At 37.6% G+C, this 20,644-nt stretch overlaps 1 protein-coding gene across 1 annotated transcript; it reads right to left on the bottom strand.

The window, feature by feature from the left end:
• Positions 1 to 898: 898 nt before the first annotated feature.
• MINAR2 (membrane integral NOTCH2 associated receptor 2) lies at positions 899 to 17,623 on the bottom strand. The gene is made up of 3 exons (XM_015067372.3): positions 17,325 to 17,623; positions 5,081 to 5,308; positions 899 to 1,497 (listed from the first exon to the last, which is right to left on the bottom strand). The coding sequence occupies exons 1-3, from the start codon at positions 17,487 to 17,489 to the stop codon at positions 1,318 to 1,320; spliced, it is 573 nt and encodes a 190-aa protein (XP_014922858.1). The 5' UTR covers positions 17,490 to 17,623; the 3' UTR covers positions 899 to 1,317.
• Positions 17,624 to 20,644: the final 3,021 nt, after the last annotated feature.

Below are 20,644 nucleotides of genomic sequence, written 5' to 3'. Positions count from 1 at the left end.
TGTTTAGTCCTTAGGCAAGCCCCACGGGGGAGCTGATTCTTATCCTTTCTCAGAGACAATAACTTGCCCAGGGTCCCACAGTTAGCAGAAGACAGGATTCAGATCCCATTCTCTTGGCTGTATTTCCTCTGCTTTTCGAGGGCCTTCCTCTGAGGCCATGGCTGGTGATACATACTCACTGAGAGCCACCAGGGGTCACACTAGCCAATGCGGATCAATTAGTAAGCAAGATTGGCTGGAAAGGTAATTAATTTTGGGGTGCCTGGGTGGCTCAGTGGGCTAAGCATCCAACTTCGGCTCAGGTCATGATCTCACAGCTGGTGGGTTCAAACCCGGCATTGGGCTCAGTGGCGTCAACTCAGAGCCTGGAACCTGCTTCGGATTCTGGGTCTCCCTCTCTCTCTGCCCCTCCCCCACTTGTACTCCGTCTCTTAAAAGTAAGTAGACGTTAAAAAAAACTAAAGAAATGTAATTAATTCTATAACTATGGCCTGTTCAAGTTTAGGTGTACTGACAGTGCGACATCAAACTGAGGCATTAAAAAGGAATCCTGGGAAAATAAGAACACGTTTGAGTCAAGCCCCTCCACCACCCCTTTTTTTCTGGCTTAAATAGGAACAAAACGAGATAAAGCAGCTTGAATCCAACGCAATAGATAGCACAACCACAAGTTTTTAACCTGTATATCTGGCAGCCAAAAAATGATTTGCTCAACTTCCTTCCTCCCTTCCTTCCTTCCTTTGAGAGAGAGAGGGGTGCACGTGAGTGAGGGACAGAGAGAGAGAGAGAGAGAAAGACTCCCAGGAGAGGCAGAGAGAGAGGGAGAAATGGGGCTCCCCGGGCGAGCTACTCACCCAACCAGGGGGACTCAAGCTCAGGAACTGCTGGGTCATGACCTGAGCGGAAGTCAGGCACTAAACCGGCTGAGCCACCCAGGTGCCCCTGATTTGCTCAGCTGTCTTAGGGAGGAAAGGAGGGTGGGGGTGGCAAGGAGGTAAGACAAAGCTGCTGACAATTATTGGTGTGGTTTCGTTCTCTGTTCTGAGTGTTAACTTTTGGTTGTATATGGTGACTTTTCTGTGATCCGCAGAAGTCCTGCCTCCCAAAGGAAAAAAGCCATTCTGGAATTCTTACAAATTTCATAGAACAAAGGAGAGAAAGCCAGCTTATCTCCAGCAACATTTGTGTTCTACGAGACAATTACGTTGAGCTGTACATTCAACCATACATTCGTACTACTTGAACCTGTTTTTCTGAGAATGTTTATTTAGAAAGATTCTTAAGAACTTTCAAGTGTCTGTGTCTGCGGCAGTTTCTTTAGGTGAAAAACATGCAAACGGTCACTATGAAAACCAAGATGCAGGCAACAAGGAGCAAAATCAGACCTATACGACAATATTTCGAATGCTTTTCTTGTTCCTCTTCCTTTTTCAGTAAGGTATCAAAACCGGGCGTGTACATGTCTCCCAACCAAAACCGTAGGTCATTAGGATTTTCCTGAAAAAAAAAAAAAAATTACATAGGAGACTAGGATCAATCAGTGATCAGTCAGCGTTACAGACCACTTGATACTATAGAACAAGATACTCTCAGAGGTTTGAAGGCCAATAGTCCTATTGCCCTGGGTGAAGCTTAAGGGTCATGGTTGCAGTAAGAGAGGCTAGGCTTCCCTGAATAGCATCATTATTTCTCATCATCAATGGCTAGCGGCCGGCCGGCCTGCTCACCCTCTCTGCCTCTCTAGCCTCAGGGGTCGATGACTTACCTTTAGGCTAGCGCTGCCAGGAGAGGAATGGCTCACGTATAGGGAGGTGGGTGGATACTGGTGATGGCAATACCATTCTTCGACCACATTGCTACTAGTTTCAATGTCCTGCTCTTAGAAAAGCTAAAATATTAAAATAAAATTTGGATGAACTGTGCAGAAGGATAGATGATCTTGAAATCCTTGTCGAAATCCTCTCTTACATTCTGCTTGTAGTTTGCCCTGGTAACTAAATATGGGGTTTCGTTTCTCCTTTCTTACTGATAAAACTCTTAGTATTTTAGAAAAATGGGACTGACCAAAGGCACTTGGAATTTTATAGCCTGTAAGAGGTGGAAAAGTTTCAGAACATATGTTAGGGGCTCTTTCTGCTAGTTATGAGCTATGGATAAGGATGGCGATGAAGAAGTTGAATTCATGAGGTATAGAAAGAAATTCTAAGGAGAACAAACGTCATGACTTCCAGAAACATCTCTTTAAAAACTTAGTCCTTGGGGCACCTGGGTGGCTCAGTCAGTTGAATGTCTGACTCTTGATTTCAGCTCAGGTCATGATGCCAAGGTCTTGGGATTGAGCCCTACATTGGGTCTGCACTGAGCATGGAGCCTTCTTGGGATTCTCTTTCTCTCTCTTCCTCTGCCCTTCACCCATGCCCCACCCCTCTCATATTAAAAAAAAAAAGTGCTGAAAAATAGTATCATGAGGTCTGTAAAAGCTCTCAGGTAACTGTATATGTGGAGGATGGTTAGGGAGGGGACTGACTCTGGTTTTAGTGAAGCAATACATCTATCATATTTACATTTGATCCTCCTAAACATAACTCATGGAATTTTCCAACAGAAACATTATTCCTCATTGCCAATGATGTTCAATCTCCTCAGCCGTACATTCGAACTTTTCTGTTTAGTGGTTTTGAGAGCTATTCTATTACTTACACTACAGTGCCAGCAACACTGGACTATTTGCTGTTCTCACAAACTCTCTCACTTTCTTTTTTTGTGCCTTTTTTCTTGCTACTCCTGACAGAAGAGCTTCCCCACTCATACAAACTCTCCATATCTTTTGGAATTCTACTCATTCTTCAAGTCCAGCATAAATTGACTTTCTCATGAAGCCTTTTTATAATCCAGTGTGGTTTTGTCCTCATTTGAATCTGCATAGCACTTTCTACTATTATTACAAACACTATCCTCTTCCTCTATCTTGTTTTATAATTATGGTTTGTTACTTTGATCAGTTAGATTAACTATTTGACAACAGGGACAGGAATACTCATCTTTATAGTCCCTTTGCCATTCATGTGAACAACATGGAGTGGAGGAGAAGCTCTAGCATACAGTCAAGAAATGCTTGCAAAATAAAACAATACATTTTTTCCTAATTGTAGAAAGTGACTTCTTAAGCAGCCCAGTTATCCATCGATAGATGAATGAATAAAGATATGGTGTATATACATATATATATATATATGTGTATATATATATATATACACACATATATACACACACACACACACACACACACACACACACAATGGGATGGTATTCAGCCATAGAAAAGAATGTAACCTGACATTTGCAAAAACATGGATGGAGCTAGACAGTATTATGCTAAGGGAAGTATGTCAGTCAGAGAAAGACAAATACCATATGATTCTACTCATGTGGTATTTAAGAAACAAAACAAACAAGGAAAGGAACAAGAGAGAGAAGAGAGAGAGAGAGACAGAGAGAGAGAGAGAGAAACCAAGAAACAGACTCTTAAGTATAGAGAACAAACTGATGGTCACCAGAGGGGAGAGGAGAGGGGGATTGGGTTGGGTGAGATAAGTGATGGGGATTAAGGAGTGCAATTTTCATCATGAGCACTGGGTGATGTATGGAACTGTTGAATCACTATATCGTACAACTGAAACCAATATAACACTGTATTTTAACTACACTGGAATTAAAATAAAAACTTAATAAAAAAAAAGAAAAAGAAAAAAAGAAAGTGACTTCTTAGAGGTCCTGATCTTCAGACTCTTGATAAAAACAAAACAAAACAAAACAAAACACAAGATTACTGTTGCTAGGGGGGAGTGTCTGTTATGGAAACTTCCCTGGAAAAAAAGGCTAGATTAAGTAGATACATCAAATCTATTAGGAGATTAAACAACCTCAAAGTCTCTGGACAAGAAGATATTTCAAGAGTGCACATAGGAGATTTTTAAGTGTAAGATTTTAAGGGGACACAATGCTATCCCCTTTTCAACAGAAAGAAATCTTCAGGTGCTTAAGTTACGGGGCTCAGAGCAGATACACCTTGTTACGTGAAGGGTATATGGAAAATGTCAGGCCTCCCTGACCCTAGGGCAAACCGAGGCTGAGGAGGAATCTAGTAAAAAATACAGGGCCACCCTCCCTGATGTTCAGGTATGTCTAGATCTTCTATACATGTGACAGAGGACACCACCAATGGGGTTGGGGTGGGAGTGCGGGTGGGCGGTGGGGAAAGAAAAACTGAAGTTGGGTTTAGGCTGGGTGAATGAGTTCATTGCATACTTTTCCTGTGTTGAAATGTTTTTGTTTTGTTTTGTTACTGAGACACAGGAAAATGTCCAAAATGTAAATCTGCAATCTTAAATCATTGAGTGGGCTTGGAATAAGATGACCTTTGATGAGAACTGCCTTGCACAGGGCTTAAGACAGAGAATTTAATAAATATTTTTGAATAAATGCAGAATAGGGAATTCTCAAGTATTCATGAAATAAATGGTCATAAAACTAGGGGAAAACATACATAATCTGCAAATTAACTTTGAAAAACCTTTTACCTTCTAGGTAAACCTTTCTGTATCACCTCATTTCCTCCTCTCTACACTATACAGATGCCAGAAATTGCTGACACTGTAAAACTGAGAACAAATCAATAAACATGTACTGACTAGGACAGAGAAAAGGATGCCAGATGCCACAATGATCTGACATCTGGACATTTGGGTCTAGTGAAGAGGGGTGGTCACCTAAACACCCATTAAAAGAATTTTTTTTAATGTTCATTTATTTTTGAGAGAGAGAGAGACTGACAGAGCATGAGTAGGGGAGGGACAGAGAGAAATGGAGACACAGATCTGAAGCAGGCTCCCGGCTCTGAGCTGTCAGCAGAGAGCCCGATGCGGGGCTCAAACTCATGAACTGTGAGATCATGACCTGAGCAGAAGTCAGATGCTTAACCGACTGAGCCACCCAGGCACCCTTATATCCATTTTTAAAAAACGAAACTTCAACTGATCTTCTTCAGCAACTGAAGAAGGTGATTCTTTGCTTTGAGTACCTTCAGGTGTCCAGAAAGGTTTGTGTGCAGGGAATGCCTGTCATATTCTTCAACGGTCCATGAGGGGTTCTTTTTTCTTTCTTCCATAGCTTCCTCCAAACTTATGTCACCGTACAGTGGGTTATTCTTCAGAACAGAGGACAGGGATGGTGGGGGATGATCCGTAGCAACAGCACGCTGTGCACTGGGTCCTCTCGTTCGCTGAGCAGTGATAGTCTTCTTCTCTCTCTGTTAGGAGGCACAGAGACAAGTCTCCTCTTACCAATGGGCCACTCATTGATGGCGGAGGATGAAATGTGAAATAACTGCCCCTGAAAATTTGCTGATTCTGCCTGGAACCCCAACAGATTAGGACAATGAACGAGGAAACGATTCTAGGATCTGGTCTGACCTAGAATCCTGTCCTTCACTGAGTTTTTTCTTTGCATGTGATCTTGCTCATCTTCAGTAATCATTCATTAAAATGCTATTTCATCACTATAGAGAAAGAACGCTGTCCTTTAATTCCAATTGCAGAATTCTGAACAAAGCCAATTTCTTTTCCAGCTCACTTGCACTGAAATTTAATAACATTTTACTTCTTTCTATTTGTGCATTCCACGACCGATAAAAATAATATTTAGCAATGCTGGATTAATCCAGCAAAGTGAAGATTACAAACATTTTATAGATGTGCCTTGGCTTTTACAAAAATTCTCTTGGGACTCCTATTTCAGGCAGTTTGGAGGACAGAACAGCATCATATTCCTTTATATGTGTACAGACCAGGTGGCTATTAGATGGCTCTAATATTGACTTTCAGATTTTTAAAATCTTTTTTAATTGAAGCAAAATATACAATAGAAAATCGCACATATCATAAATGTATAGCTCGATAAATTTTCACAAACCAAATAAACCCAAGACGCTACCAAGAAACAGAGCACCTACCAGCACACCTCACTCTGCCTTGCCCTTCCCCTGCCCAAGGACAACCAGTGTCCCAAGTTTAACAGTGGAGGCCAGTTGTGTTTTTGTGTCTGATCTGGCCTTCAGGTTTGTATTTTGCTTTTTTTTTTCTTTCTTTCTTCTTATGGCTACAAAAGTATCATGGAGGTAGAAAATATTTCCATTAAAATTTGTTCATTGGTTAAATAAAGTTGAGAAGAAACAAAAGCTTATAGAGTAATGCCTCAGTTATCATGGGGCTTCAAGGTAGAGGAATTTCACATAAGTTAATTTTCAGAAAACTTAGGGTTAACCCTTAAAAGCTAGTGACACATTTCACTAATTTACAGCAATTTTTTAATGCATATGTTTCACATATTTCAGACTTCCTAAACAGGTTCAATAGCAATTGATATTCCTCTTAGTCATCTTTATTATCACCATTATACTGATTCCTCAGCATATATTGGGGTATATAGGTCACATTGAATATGTATTTATGTAAGCTAAATTGTAAACTAGTTTTACATAGTTTCCTTCTGAAATGGCTGATAAGCCAAAAAAAAATCATCTAGGTAAAACCATTCACATTCTCTTCAGCCTTACATTTCCCTAATTTTCTTAACCCATAGATTTTTGACATGCTTAGCGGTCAACTTGGAGATCTTCTCTGAATTTATTATGTTGTTGGTCTGAAAATCAGTTTATATCCTACAATACTGAAATTTGCAATGAAATAATACATCATCTTGACTTAGCATTTGTCTTTAAGATGGATGACCTCATAAAACATGTTTCTGAATTTGATATGAAAACAATTTGATATGAAATTAGATCATTTCAGTTTCGCATAATTCTGACTCAAGGCTTTTTTGTTTTTTTCGAGGATAGATATCTTTGATCATCTTTGAGAGGGATAATTCTTTGGACACTGACAAATTTGCTTTGTCAGTTCTCTTGCCTACTAGACTATTCTTTGAGCTTCTTAAATAAGAAAGCTCTGTAATGAGGAAAATACAGTTTGGGGGGCCAGGAAAAAATAACAGACTCTATTACAGTGTATAAAGACCCTGAAAAACTAACAGGCACAAGATAAAAATTAATCAGACCTATAGTGTAAAAAGAACATGCAAACCCTTAATTCTAAACCATATTCTTGGAAGTCTGGGGTTTATCTTAATACATGGTGCCATTTATTTTTCTGTTGCATGACCATTTCATGTCTGAAGGCATGTGAAGGGAAAACTAATAGAATATTTTTACTAAGATATATAATAGAATATTCTTTACTAAGAATATGATAGCAATATAAAAAATACTACTGATGGTTGAGGTTCATTCACATTTTGATAATTTTTCTCAAATAGCCTAAGGGAAAAAAAAGCATGTATTTGATTCTAACTCTCGACCCCACTAGATTATATTTACCAAAGGAAAATTCAACAGTAATTCTATTATTTTAGCCATATGGACTCTACAATAATTTGTATTTTAAAATATTCAAGGAAAGTAACATTTCAAAGCTTACCTGGACTTTTCCGTATCACCATTACTTTGTCCATTTACCTTTTATACACTTAAATCATTATTTACAACATTTATATATAAGTAAACTATCAATCAGTAAAATTAGTGAAATAGAGTGCACGTTGAGACAAACAAAAACTGAGAGTATACAATTAATAGACCAATAAAGAAAGAGCCTCTAAAAAACTGTACTCCAGAAAGAAGAAACTTGATAATAAAAGGAAAAATTAAGAAGAAATGCCGAACAAAACAAAACAAAACAAAAAGGAATACGGAAAAAATATTGATAAGTCTATCTATCTCTCTCTCTCTCTATATCTAAGTAAGTATTGATTTTATGGTACAACAGAGATAATAATCACCAATTTGGGAATTTAAACAATTTTTAATGTATTTTAATTTTTTTTTATTTTAGAAAGAGAGCAATAGCATGAGTGGGGGAAAGGGGTAGAGGGAGTGGAAGAGAGAGATGGAGAGAGGGGGAGAGAGAGAGAGTCTTAAGTAGGTTTCACACTCAGTGCAGAGCCCAGTGCAGGTCTTGATCCCAAAACTCTGGGATCATGATCTGAGCTGAAATCAAGAGCAGGATGCTTAACCAACTGACCCACCCAGGCACCCCTAATTTGTGAGTTTTTGAATAAGGGATAACTAAGTCACTTGACAGTAAAATTTAACACAAATATTTTTTATTAGAACATTTTAAGAAATCAGGTTAGTGAGAGGATAGAAATATTAGTAAAAAATAGAGAAAGAATCCATAGTTTCTAAATCAGTACAGCAATAGAAAAAAAGATAAAGGAAACTTGATAATAAGACAATAAAATTGAAACCAAGAATGAGGGAACTTCAGCAAAATAGAACAATTTTAGAAATAATCATGTTAAATGTAAATAGACTAAATTCTTTACTTAAAGACAGAGATTGTCAGGTCAGATTTTTAAAATTAAATGAAATTATGTAATATTTATAAGAGGAGTACCTAAAATATAAGGACTCAAAAATGAGAGTGAAAGAATGTGAAAAGATATACTGGCAAATGAAGAAGAATGGGAGCTATGTACTGTGGTGACTGGTTAAATGCCTATGAATTTTATCCTCTTCTCCTAAGCATAAAGGATGGATGACTGTCTTTCCCAGTCTGGCTTGAAGTTAAATTGGGGCCAGCTAAACCACCTCCAAGCCTGGCCCCTGAAATCTTCCACAAGATTTTTGGCTCATTTTCCATTTTTGTGTCACTGTTAAGTAAGGGTTCTGTGATGGCAGAACTATAGGATGAAGGAACTTGAGGCCATGGGTTATTGCTTAAAAAAGAGCTGCCTCTAAAATCCACCTGCCCTTTTTTAGGCTTCTCGTGAGCATGAACATTCTTTTTAGTTACTGGTATTTTGTGGGGTTACGTGTTAGCACAGCCTAGTCTATCCTCCCTAATAAAGTAGTGGATCTTGAAATTCCACAAACATGTGGCATGGACTTGCAGCCAAAAAGTGGAAAGGGATGAGAGAAACATCAGAAGCTGGAATGATGGTTATTCATATCCTATAGGAAAAAAATTTTTTTGCATAAATGTCATTTGTTGTAATTTGGAATCTAATCACCTGTAGCTCTAGAAGAGATACTTGTGACATAATCAGAGAATTCATGTACGTATAATGACATTACAATAATCATAGCATTAATGTGCTACAAGAAAGAGATGAGATTAGAGACAGCTGCACAGTTGGAAAGAAGAAAGAAAGTAGAGAGGAATCTAGGCATCTAGAAATGTGATGCCTTCTATTGTTGAAAGTCTGTTTGTAGATCTCAATACTAAAACACAGAATTATTTTTTTTAAAAAAGCATTGAGCAAAAAATACCTATTGAAATTTCTCAACTGAATAAAATGACTCAAGATAAAGATCATGCTAGGCTGTGCTTTCATAACTGTTATCCCTGAGAGCCTCTATGCGGTTGTCACTGACTCTAAAAATACAGAAATGGAGGCAGAAAAGCAAGGCATTACAGCCTATTTGAGAGCTATGTCTGCAAAGAACGTAGGTGTGTTTACTGACATATAAAAGTGACTGCGAGTAGTCAGTTATGTTAGGTAAGATACATTAATAAATAGCTTCCTAAATTCTGTAAAGAATGTATTACCAAAGAAATCACAAGCCTACACCTAAAAGCTTTTAAATGTTTAAAATTAAAACAAAACAAAAGAAAACAATGACAATAATCCTAGATTTCTAAATGTCCTTGAGTAGGAGTAAACTTTGAAGTCTATCCTTGAAGCAGGGTCTACTTCTGATGTGGCAAAAGAGAAAAGTGAACAAGGAGATGCTTCCTAAAGAGTGTAATCAAGGACTATAGAGAACAATGCATCAGAAATCCTTCTAAAAAGCAGAATCATGTCCTAATCAATCTTCCATATCCTCAAAGAAGGAGGCCATGCAAACTACTCCCATGGGATCTCAGAATTACTTTGGAATAGTGACGGCTGTGTCTTTAATTTTTCCCATTCAGAAAGGGAGAGTTTATATATATATGTGTGTTATTTATATATTGTGTAGATATACAATATATGTTATGTAAATATGTTTAACATATAAGTGTATTTATATATGTATATGCACTATATATATACTGTATATATACACACACACACTATACATACATACACACACACACACACACACACACATATATATATATATATATAGTATGTAAATATATTTGACAGAATGATAAACTGTGGCAAAGCCTAACTAGCAAATCCATTTCTTCTTAAGGGCATACAACGGCAAGGACATATGAGTAACAACACATGGTTGACCCTTAAAATCCCTTGAAAGATTCCTGGGTTACTCTCTTTCCAATGTTCAGACCTATGGAGATTCTGATATAGTAAACCCTCAACAAGGAGCAGTCTGGATTCCACTTGGAAGCCAGGCCTTTAGGACATCTACATCACCCACATCAGATGTTGTGAGAGATACATTTTATTATGTTAACTCACTAAAATTTGTTTCCATAACATAACTTAGCCTGACTAACCACTAAGAAAATATATATTTAGCAGACAAAATAGGTATTAAAATAAAAGACTTTGTTAGTTACAGAGAATTGCTAGAAAGTGAATAAAGACAGATATCATCAGTAAAATATAACAATTCCAAACTTGTATGTATCTAATAAAATAGTATCAAAGTTTATAAAGCAAAACTTGACATAATTACAAGGAGAAATTTATGCAGAGAATTTTTATCAAGCAGACAAAACAATTACTAAAGATAAAGGATTTGAGCAATAAAACCAAGTTTGGTCAAGTCACATATACTGACATCTTCATTAAACAACTGAATACATTAATTTTAAAATATACACTGGATATTTACAAAAGTTGATAATGTACTAGACTTTAAAACAAATTTTAAAGACTCAGTATTATATGGATTGTGCTGTTTGAACACAGTCAACTTAGTTAGAAATTTGTATATTTATATCAAAAAGTTAAAGTGCCACGTTTTGTAGAAAACTAAAACACACACTTCAAAGAAATAATGGAAATTAAAAATTTAGAATAGAATTAAAATGGAAAATGCTACATTTGTAAAATTGTTGGGTGGAGTTGAAATGGTATTTTGAGGGAGTATTACAAAAATATTTTCTTGCATTATAAAGGCAGAATGAGAAAATGAGGTAATAAGAAACAATAAAGATAGAAGTAGATATATTACATTGTATGTTAACTGCAATTTAAACGAATAAAAAAGATAGTAGAAATCAGTAAATATCACAAATTAAAAAACAAATAATTAGAGAGGATGAACAATGTTGAAAACTATTTCTTTGGAGAGGCTAAACAGATTAAAATATCTCTGGCAATACAGCTCAGGAAAAATAAAAAGACACAAATCCAGTGTTAGAAATGTAAAAGAAACAATGAAAGAGATGTAGCAGAGATTAATAAATGTAATAGGAGAATAATATGAGCAACTTAAAAACTTTATATGTAACTGGGCAGTTTCCATCATAATATAACTTATCAAACTTAATTAAGAAAAAAAATAGGGGGGCTTGGGTGGCTCAGTCTGTTAAGCATCTGACTTAAGCTCATGTCATGATCTCATGGTTCATGAGTTTGAACCCCGTGTTGGACTCTGTGCTGACAGCCCAGAGCCTGGAGCCTGCTTTGGATTCTGTGTCTCCCTCTCTCTCTGTCCCTACCCCGCTTGCACTCTGTCTCTTTCTCTGTCTTTCAAAAATAAATAAACATTGAAAAAATTTTAAGCAAAGAAAAAATAGAAAATGATAATAAATCTGTGATAATTTGATTAATTGAATCAATAACTTAACATCTACCCCAAACTGAAAATTATCAGGCCAAGAGAATATTGCAGTCAAATTCTACTGGATATCCCTGAAACAGATCATTTATATTTTGTCAAACACTTCCAGAAAATAAGAAAACAAGGAATACTCCCCAATTCACTTTATGAAAGCTTGGTATAAACTCCAGACAAAGGCAGTAAGTAAAAGAAAAGGTAATTTAATTATAGGACAATTTCTCTTATAAGCACAATGCAAAAGCCATGAATAAGCTATTGCTAAAAAGAATCCTACAATACATATAAATTATACATACCAGAATAAGATTTATATCAGGAAATAATTTTTACCTGGAGGGTGATTTAAAATTAGAAGATGAATGTAACTCATCACATTAACAGGAAAAAAAATGCAGAATTTTACAACAGATTCTGAAAAAGATTTTGAAAACATTCAAACGCATTTAAAGCAAACTTTCCTAACCACCTGGGAATAGTAGGGGATCTTTAAAAATTAATTAAGAGAATCTACATAAAACTTCCAGGGCATAGTTTACCAAATGGCTACAATATTAGAAACATTTGTTTTGGTTTCAGAATTAATATGAGGATGTCAGTAATCACAAACATTCACATATTATTTCAGTGGAAGCCCTAAGCAATACAATAAGAACAGAAAAATAAATAAAAGGAATAGGGTTTTAAATAAAACAAAATAGCGTATAGCATGATTAGCTGTAGGGATGTTTACAGTCAAAATAAAAGATTTAACACTATTCCTGGATTTAAGATTAATATATAACAATTACATAATCTATAAAAATCAATGGCATGCATGAGTAACACTTTATTATGAAACATGATTTAAAAGGTTCTAGTCTAAAAGCAATGGTGCTATAAATATTTAGATATACACCTAACAAACTTTATGAAAACTTCTATGTATATAAGAATTATAAGATATCATTGAAGGGCCATATGAAGAACTGAATAAATAAAAAGATATACCATGTTTATGGATTGGGAGAATCAAGATTATAAAGATTTCCATTTTTCCCCAATTTAATGTGTACATACAACGAAGTCCCTTTCATAATCATAAATGCCTTGCAAACAAGGCATTTTGTTTATCTATTACTTGTGGGTATACAAACAAAATCAGCTCCCCAGTGACCCCAGTAATTCTGTTTCCCAAATTGCTAGAATAAGTTTTCGCCAACCCCTCAAAATTTTCAGGATAAAATTTAAAATCTCAGACAACAATTACCAAACCTTTGTTGTCTGACACAGGCCTTTCTTGAAACTTGTTTCCTGCCTTCTCCTCCACCTAACCTCCCACACATGCTATTGTAATACTCAGGGCGTCCTTAATAAAAGCTTTAGTGCAAGAGGCATTTGGGTCTGATCTGAGAGCAGTATGATGAGACAGCTTAGGTGTTGTTTCTGGCAGCACACCATCCAAGGCTAAATTCCAGACCCCACTGGAGATTTTGTGAGCTGCATAAATTTAGCATAACTTGATAAATCATGTTCTGATATTTGCAAGTAAATCCCTGAACAACTGAGCGGTGCCTGTCAATCTACTTCCTAGATAATAATTTAAGAGCCTCAAAGGCTCTTCCCCAAATATATGCTCAAAAATGGGAGTCTAATGCATATGCAGGGCATTCTTTTCAGAACGCTAATTGGAGGACTAGGAATAGAGACATTTTTAGAGAAGGCAAAACAGATTTCAGGGACCTGTCCAGAGACAGATCATTAAGAAGTACAATTATAGTATGCAAACAAGCAAAACAAAACAAAACAAAAAACTGAGATAGAAGAGACATTAGAAGATAGGGGAAAAGATAGCTTTTAAGACTGTAACAAAAAGCGGGGAAAATGACTAGGAAATAAACCCAGGAAATGACAATGCCTAGAAATCAAGGGAAGAGCAACCTCTTATCCTTGGTCTTTTGCTCCAGCTCACAAGTTTAGCATGGAACGCTCTTGGGTTCTGAAAAAGATGTGATGGAAGCCAGGAAATGATAAAACAAAGAGATTAGTCTGAAATGACTCTGAAGTCTGACTGCTAATCAAAAAAAGGGGGGCACTACATTATCTGAAACCAAACATATTTTATCATTTAAACTAAAAAAAAAATCACCCTTTTCCTTTCATTACCTCGTTCTATAAAGCGATTGGCAGAAATATTTAGAATACAATTCCACATGCCTTCATCAGATACACGCCCCGAATTATTTTAACAACCAGAAACATTAGATTTTGGCGAACATTTGTTCATTGCACTGAGATGAAATTTATTGTGAAGCTTCTTTGCTTCTCTACTGAAAGAATTTAAGAAGGAGTAAATATAGTGGAATCAAGAAATATATGCTCATACTCTCTCCCTGCAAACATGGATGACCAGTGTATTTGCCTGGCATGGAATTCACAGCGTCCTGGGCTATAGGCATGCGTGAGAACGAGTGCTTGCTTTTCTATATGCCCACAATTGCTTTCATGTGTAATTATGGCTTAAAGAATTTGCCCTGAAAATGTTATGTGAATTTTTATAGAAAAGATTTGAGATGGATAAGAATATGCTGCATATAGTTAGGAATTCAACTTCACATTCAGGATTATGAGATCTGTGTTTTAACTGCTGAATTACCACTAATTTTGAAGGCAATTGTTGCTAGGTTAAGTCCTTTGACATTTTGTGATGTAGTCTGAATCCCAAACACCATGCACCTGGGGGGTGTGAGACCCAGCAGTAAGCTGACACAACTCTGAAGCCTGTGTAGATTTCGTGTGAGTAAAAAATCTACTGCTTGAGTTATGGATTCACAGATGTATTGACTATATTCCCTAACACCACTGTCTACACACAAGCACATACACCCCTCCATCCACACTATAAATAAAAAAATGCAAGTAGTATTATCTACTGTTTTGCAATGTCTAATGAAAGGATAATTTCAACACACACAACAGACTGCTGTCTAACAACAACAACAACAACAACACACACATTTCTTAAACTTTTATGGGAAATATTTCCTCTCAATTGTTTTACCTCATGTTATTTTACTTGTTCTCATTTTAAAACAAATATGTAAAATTAATATTATTCTAGTTTTTCAAGTGAAAATATTGAGGCATGAACCAAGTAAGAGCCACAAGAGATGTCTCTTAAAGTGGCTTACTGTGGATGTGAGACAAGAAACCAGGTTTCCACTCTCTTTATTCGATGCTCTTCCTGTTGGTTTAATGCATCCCCAGCAGACTGAGGGTTTTTAATTAAGAACTTCTGACAGGGCCACCTTATGCACCCTTAACGCCTCAAATGCACCTGATACACTTTGTGCCTTCTTCCAGGTATCTCTACAGCTACTTAAAACTTTAGTAAGTCCTTTATTTTAGGTATTTATTTTATCCCACAAATATATCACTCCTGGATTTTTAAAAATACAGCTAATGAGAGAAGAACTACTTATTCACATATTGCAAATTAAAGGAGTAAATACAAATAATTGTTAGTCCTAATTTGTGTCATGGCTACCCAGCTAACTGAATTTGTAAGATTTATTTCCCCTCACCCCGTTATTTCAATAGTAAATTAGCCTTTATTCTGTCATTTTAACGTTATTTTAGGGTAGAAGGATAATTAAATCGAGTTCATGTGCAGTTAAAATTACCAATAACAGGGGTGCCTTGGTGGCTCTGTTGGTTAGGTGTCTGCCTCTTGGTTTTTGCTCCGGTCATGATCTCACAGTTTGTGAGTTCGAGCCCCACATCAGGCTCCAGGCTGACAGTGCAGAGCCTGCTTTCCTCTCTCTTCCTCTCTCTCTGCCCCTCCCCTGTTCACTCTCTCTCTCTCTCTCTCTCAAGAATAAATAAATAAACTTAAAGAAACAATTAAAAAAATTACCAATAACATATCTAAAGACACTCATAGCAGATTTTTACCTCCTTGTTTTTTTGTTAAATAACCACTTCAACTCATCAGGGCCTACCTATTGAAAAAGATGCCCCTTAAAAATTGGATGCATTTCATTCAGGTTTAGGAACAACATTCAACAGAGCTTTAAACTGTGAAGATTCCCATGAAGGAAATAGGTCAACTCCAGTACCAAACAAAAGATGTTAGATTGATACGTTCCAACCTCAAAGGAATTTATTGGATATGTTTTCTTCTACTAAACTTCATAGCATAGGAGGGCCAAGGTTTTCTGAATTGATTTTTGAGTCATTTTATTCCGTGGCATAAACAATGAGGAGGAATTTATTGTGTTTAACTTAAAACATGAAAACAATAACCAAAAAGGTGTGTATGGGTGGGGGGAAGAGTTTTGAGGATTCCAAAAGGGAAGGATGCAAAATTTTTTAAAAGTCAGTTGTCATAACAGGCTGCCTTATGATGGAAATAAATTAAAACCCTTATAGGTGGAGGAAACACTTACATAATCATTTGAGTGTACTTGATTTTGAATGATCTCATGATAAAGGTCCCGAGGAGCCCACAAACACACCACAAAGGAGTCACTTTACACTAGGACTCATGAGTAGCAACTGTTTCTTAAAAGAAAACAAATTTCTGTTCAGGGAATTTGAACCACTCCAAAGGACTTAATGACTTGCAGGGGTTTGTAGGTCAGTCACATCTGTTCTGAAATGAAATGCTTCTTCCTGTTTCTAAATTGACTAACCCTTAACCCCATTAGCCCTCACGTCTTAAAACAAAGATTATTCCTGTTTCTTGAGCCTTCCAACAGTCAGGGCCTTTATGTTTATTCCAGCACATGGAACTCATCACAGTTTTATTCCTCTCTTTTGGTCAGCAAAAAGAAGGAAGGTGCAAAAGAAGAAAGCGAAAAAATAAAGTGTGCACTGGGTTTGAAGGTCTGATTGTTATGTCTTGTCCACATGGATACCTACAGAAAAAAAGAGTATCTAAAATAAAAGGGAAGAGTTCCCTCTATTTTGTTTTCCTTCAATCATTGGGTTTCCATTGTTATGCTGACTCTTCTCTGCAAGAAATGAAAGGGAGCCAGCCTAAATAAGGCAAGAGCAAGTTCCCCATTGTTCTCAGAGGCTGTGTTTGAGTCCCTTTTTAAGCTTCTGCTGCTTTGGGCTTAGAATGCACCAGAAGAGAGAGGTAGATTTCCCCCCCAGAGTCTTATTTGCAAAAGTAACAAGTGGTTTGAAAAATTCTGAAGGAAAGGAGTAAAATGAAAACTAGGCAATAAAATGAGGACGGGCTGCAAAGCTAGTGCTTGGCGGGAAATGAATGTTTGCAGGAATTCACATATTTTATAAAGTGATCAGAGAGTTTCCTTACGTTAAGGAAGAGAGAAAGACCTTTTTTATATTGCAAGGGCAGCCACCTTGTACCGTGTTCCCTACAGCCTTCCCCCCACCCTCCCTGCACAAATAAGGAAATAATAGGTAGTGAGAAAGAACTGATCCTCGCCTGGGGGCTTTATGCTGTCCTGGACTTTACCTGTGAGTACACGAGGTTTTGCCAGTGCTGGGCGGCAGGGTGATTCCCACCTGGAAACCTCACCAGGCTGGCCTGAAGAAGAGCTGAGTTCCTCATGAAAGACTTCACATCGAGCCGCAGGAATTTGTCAGGATGGTTGTTATTTGGCAAAACAGAGAGATCCATGTCTCCCCTCGTCTACGGTGGAAAACAAAGGTAAGTGAGGCTGCTTCTGTCAGAGTCGTCCATTATTAATGAGCCTGAGGATGCTCCGGTTGGCACCTGAAACCAGGTCTCTCAGCTACACGGGGCAGCTGTTCTCGAAATGATATGCTGACGCACATAGACAACGCAGCGCCCTGCCTTGCCCTTCACACACAGCACGCCAACACATGCACACACACACACACACACACACACACACGCATGCACACACACACATTTAGGAGGCTTAAAAGGGACAGATGGGGTTGTACTCGTTAAATTACACAAAATGCCAAAATTAGATATATAGTGCTTAATGTCTCTCCATACAGGGTCAGACATAACGGTTTAAGAGGAACTAGTCTTTGGATAAAGGCTGCCAGAATTTCAGTGTCACAGTCCATAACTGGAGCACATGAGATATCACCTGTAAGGAAGAGATTTCTTAATTTTTCTCTCTGAACATTGCTGAGCTAACACAGCTGATTTGGCCCCGCCGATGCAGTCTCCCATATGATATGCAGGATCTTGTTTCTCCTCCTGTTTTGACTCCCAGAGTCTCAAGCTCACATGAAACCTGACCACTGTCAGCTTTGGTCCGAACTGAGAAATGGCAAGAATTTTGCTGTTATAGTTTGCTACAGGAATTCAGCACCCCAATCTACTGCCTTGACCCATATGCTATCCAAGGTCCCGTTGACTCTGTTCCTGACTGTATAAAACTCCTTCGGTATGCTTTGGTGTTCACACAGCACATTGGGAACCAAAGGGGAACATGGCTGCTGGGTTTGGATGATGTGCTGTCCTAAGTGAACCCATCTGCCGTTCAGGGAGCCAAGGTGGGAGTGAGGCTGAAGACCCTGTATTAATCCAGGAAGTAATGATGACTTTAATGGACATAAGCTCTCACATTTCAAGTCACTCTGCCTCAGGCAACCCATGCTTCTCATTGGGAAAGTATGGATTTCCATCTAGAGCATGAGGAATGCTTTCCCACCATGAGAAGGCAAAGGATAGATGCATCAGCAGTTTTAAAAAGACATAGGTTGTTTGTTATGTGTGCACCTCTGTAAACCCATCTGATTCAGCAGGAAGGTTTCTCTTCCAGGGGTAAATGGGGTCACATGTGGAATGGATCAGCACCAGATTTCAGAAGAGTGCCATATAGCTTATAAGAACCTGCAGCCAGGATGTTCTCAAATTGAGCAAGACACTAGAGAGTACTTACCTTCTTTATAGCAATAAACATGAGGGAGTTTAAAAATCCTGTCCTACTTATAGCTGTAAAACTGGTTTGAACCATCAACATTTTCTGTAAGAATGTTTTGGACCCAGACTCTTCCACTGTCTTGCAATATTCGAAATAAACTTGGGTAGTTTTAACAATATATTTACTGGAGAAAGTAAGAGCTACTTCATAATGACAGTTAATAACAAAACAGTTAAATCACAAGTGTTTCAAGAATCAAGTGTATTATGTGCATGTGCGTGTGCTTGGTACATTCTGGATTTTCCTGGCTGCTGCCAGAATACATCTAATGAATAAATATTTCTCAGGCTGTTTGCTTTTCCTAAAAGATTCTTCAGGGAATAACACACGTCTTCAAGAAGAACCTTACTTCTCTTTGGCTCTTTATATTGGCAAGTAGAGACAGAGAATCTAGGTCCAAATATATTTGATTAGGCCTTTTCTTTGGCCAAAGTATGAGGTAGGTGAAATGAGCCTTCAGTTTTCCTTAGGCATCCTTCCCTTAGATCCCTCCGCCATGCTCTAGATGCCCAGAGGCTTGTATACTGTCTCCTCCTGTTTACAAGTTGAGTTTTAGACTCTCCCTCTTTTCCCATTCTTTGTCCACCCCCACCCCCAAACTATCAGTTCTTATTTCTCACTGTAGGTAACCGACATGACTAACGATCAGAAAATCGTTACTGGCCATCCCCTCCCCACCCCTGGCCCCCACTTCCACTCCACCCCACCCCAACCTGTGCCTGTGGTAATGCCAGTCCTTCTGCCTGGAAACATTTCTTCCCAACTGGCTGTTGACCACCTCCGAATCATCCTTCATGGGCTACTGCTGATAACTCGCCTTTCACAAAACCTTTATGTATTTTGCCAAGTAGGTACGATTGTTCCCTCCTTTGAAATCTTGGAGTGATTTGTTTGAAGTCTCATCTTACTATCTTTGGTCTGATGATGTATTTCATGCTTTTCTTTTATGAGCCTTATACTAGATGATACATTACCAAAGAGCAGCCCTTTCGGATGCTTCCTTCCCCATGAGTCATGTCCTGAAGACCCTCATGAAGTCCTTTGCTCCATAAATAACGATGGATCTTGTCTCTTCAAAAGCACTAGAAAGGGCTCTCCTCTGGTTGGAAATAGATAATCCAATTACATTTGATTTAAAAAATGGCTTAGTGCTGTTTTCCAAGCTCATTAAAAAAAAGGATTCTGTTGCCAAAAATGTTTATGATACTCTATATTCTCTTCTGGTAGTTTACGATGCACAGACTCACACTGAAGGCTCTGAGAAGTCCTGCTTTGATAAGTCTAGCATTTTCCAAATTTACTTGATCACATAATACCCATTTTATTGTTTTCCTTTTAACTCTTCAAAAAGTTTACCCAAAAGTAACTGGACGAATTTTGGCTCAGGGTTTTTATTTCTTTATCATCATTAGGAACTTCCATCTAGAGTGACAATGGTTATAAATAAATATAAAGAGTTTTACTGGAGGGAAATCTGGTGGAAATGTGCACATCTGGGGCTTCTCAACACTTAGCATGCAGGTAATCTTTTGGTCTTTTTCTTTGTAACCAATTTTTATAAAAGTATCATTTCCTCTTGGATTTGGACCCAGAATTATGGTTGGTTTTTTTTTTTTTGAACCGTGAGAATTGTAAAAATAGGATTAAATATGGTTCACGAGACAAAACTGTCTATATGTGAATGAATCTTATTTTCTTCTCCTTATTCTCTCTCTCCTGTTTTCCCTTCTTTTCTCCCTCCCTTTCTCCTTCCCTCCCTCTCTAGGTTGTACCAATAACGCACTGAAATATATGAAAGTATTTCCAGCTGAAAAGCCTGTACAATGTCCACATGAGCAGTTGTGGTTCGTCAAATTATTGGAGAGTT

Source organism: Acinonyx jubatus, chromosome A1 (genome assembly GCF_027475565.1).
Source record: "Acinonyx jubatus isolate Ajub_Pintada_27869175 chromosome A1, VMU_Ajub_asm_v1.0, whole genome shotgun sequence".
NCBI classification, from domain to species: Eukaryota; Metazoa; Chordata; class Mammalia; order Carnivora; family Felidae; genus Acinonyx; species Acinonyx jubatus.
Note: the sequence above shows the minus strand (reverse complement) of the source record. Positions and strands in the feature narration are given on the sequence as shown.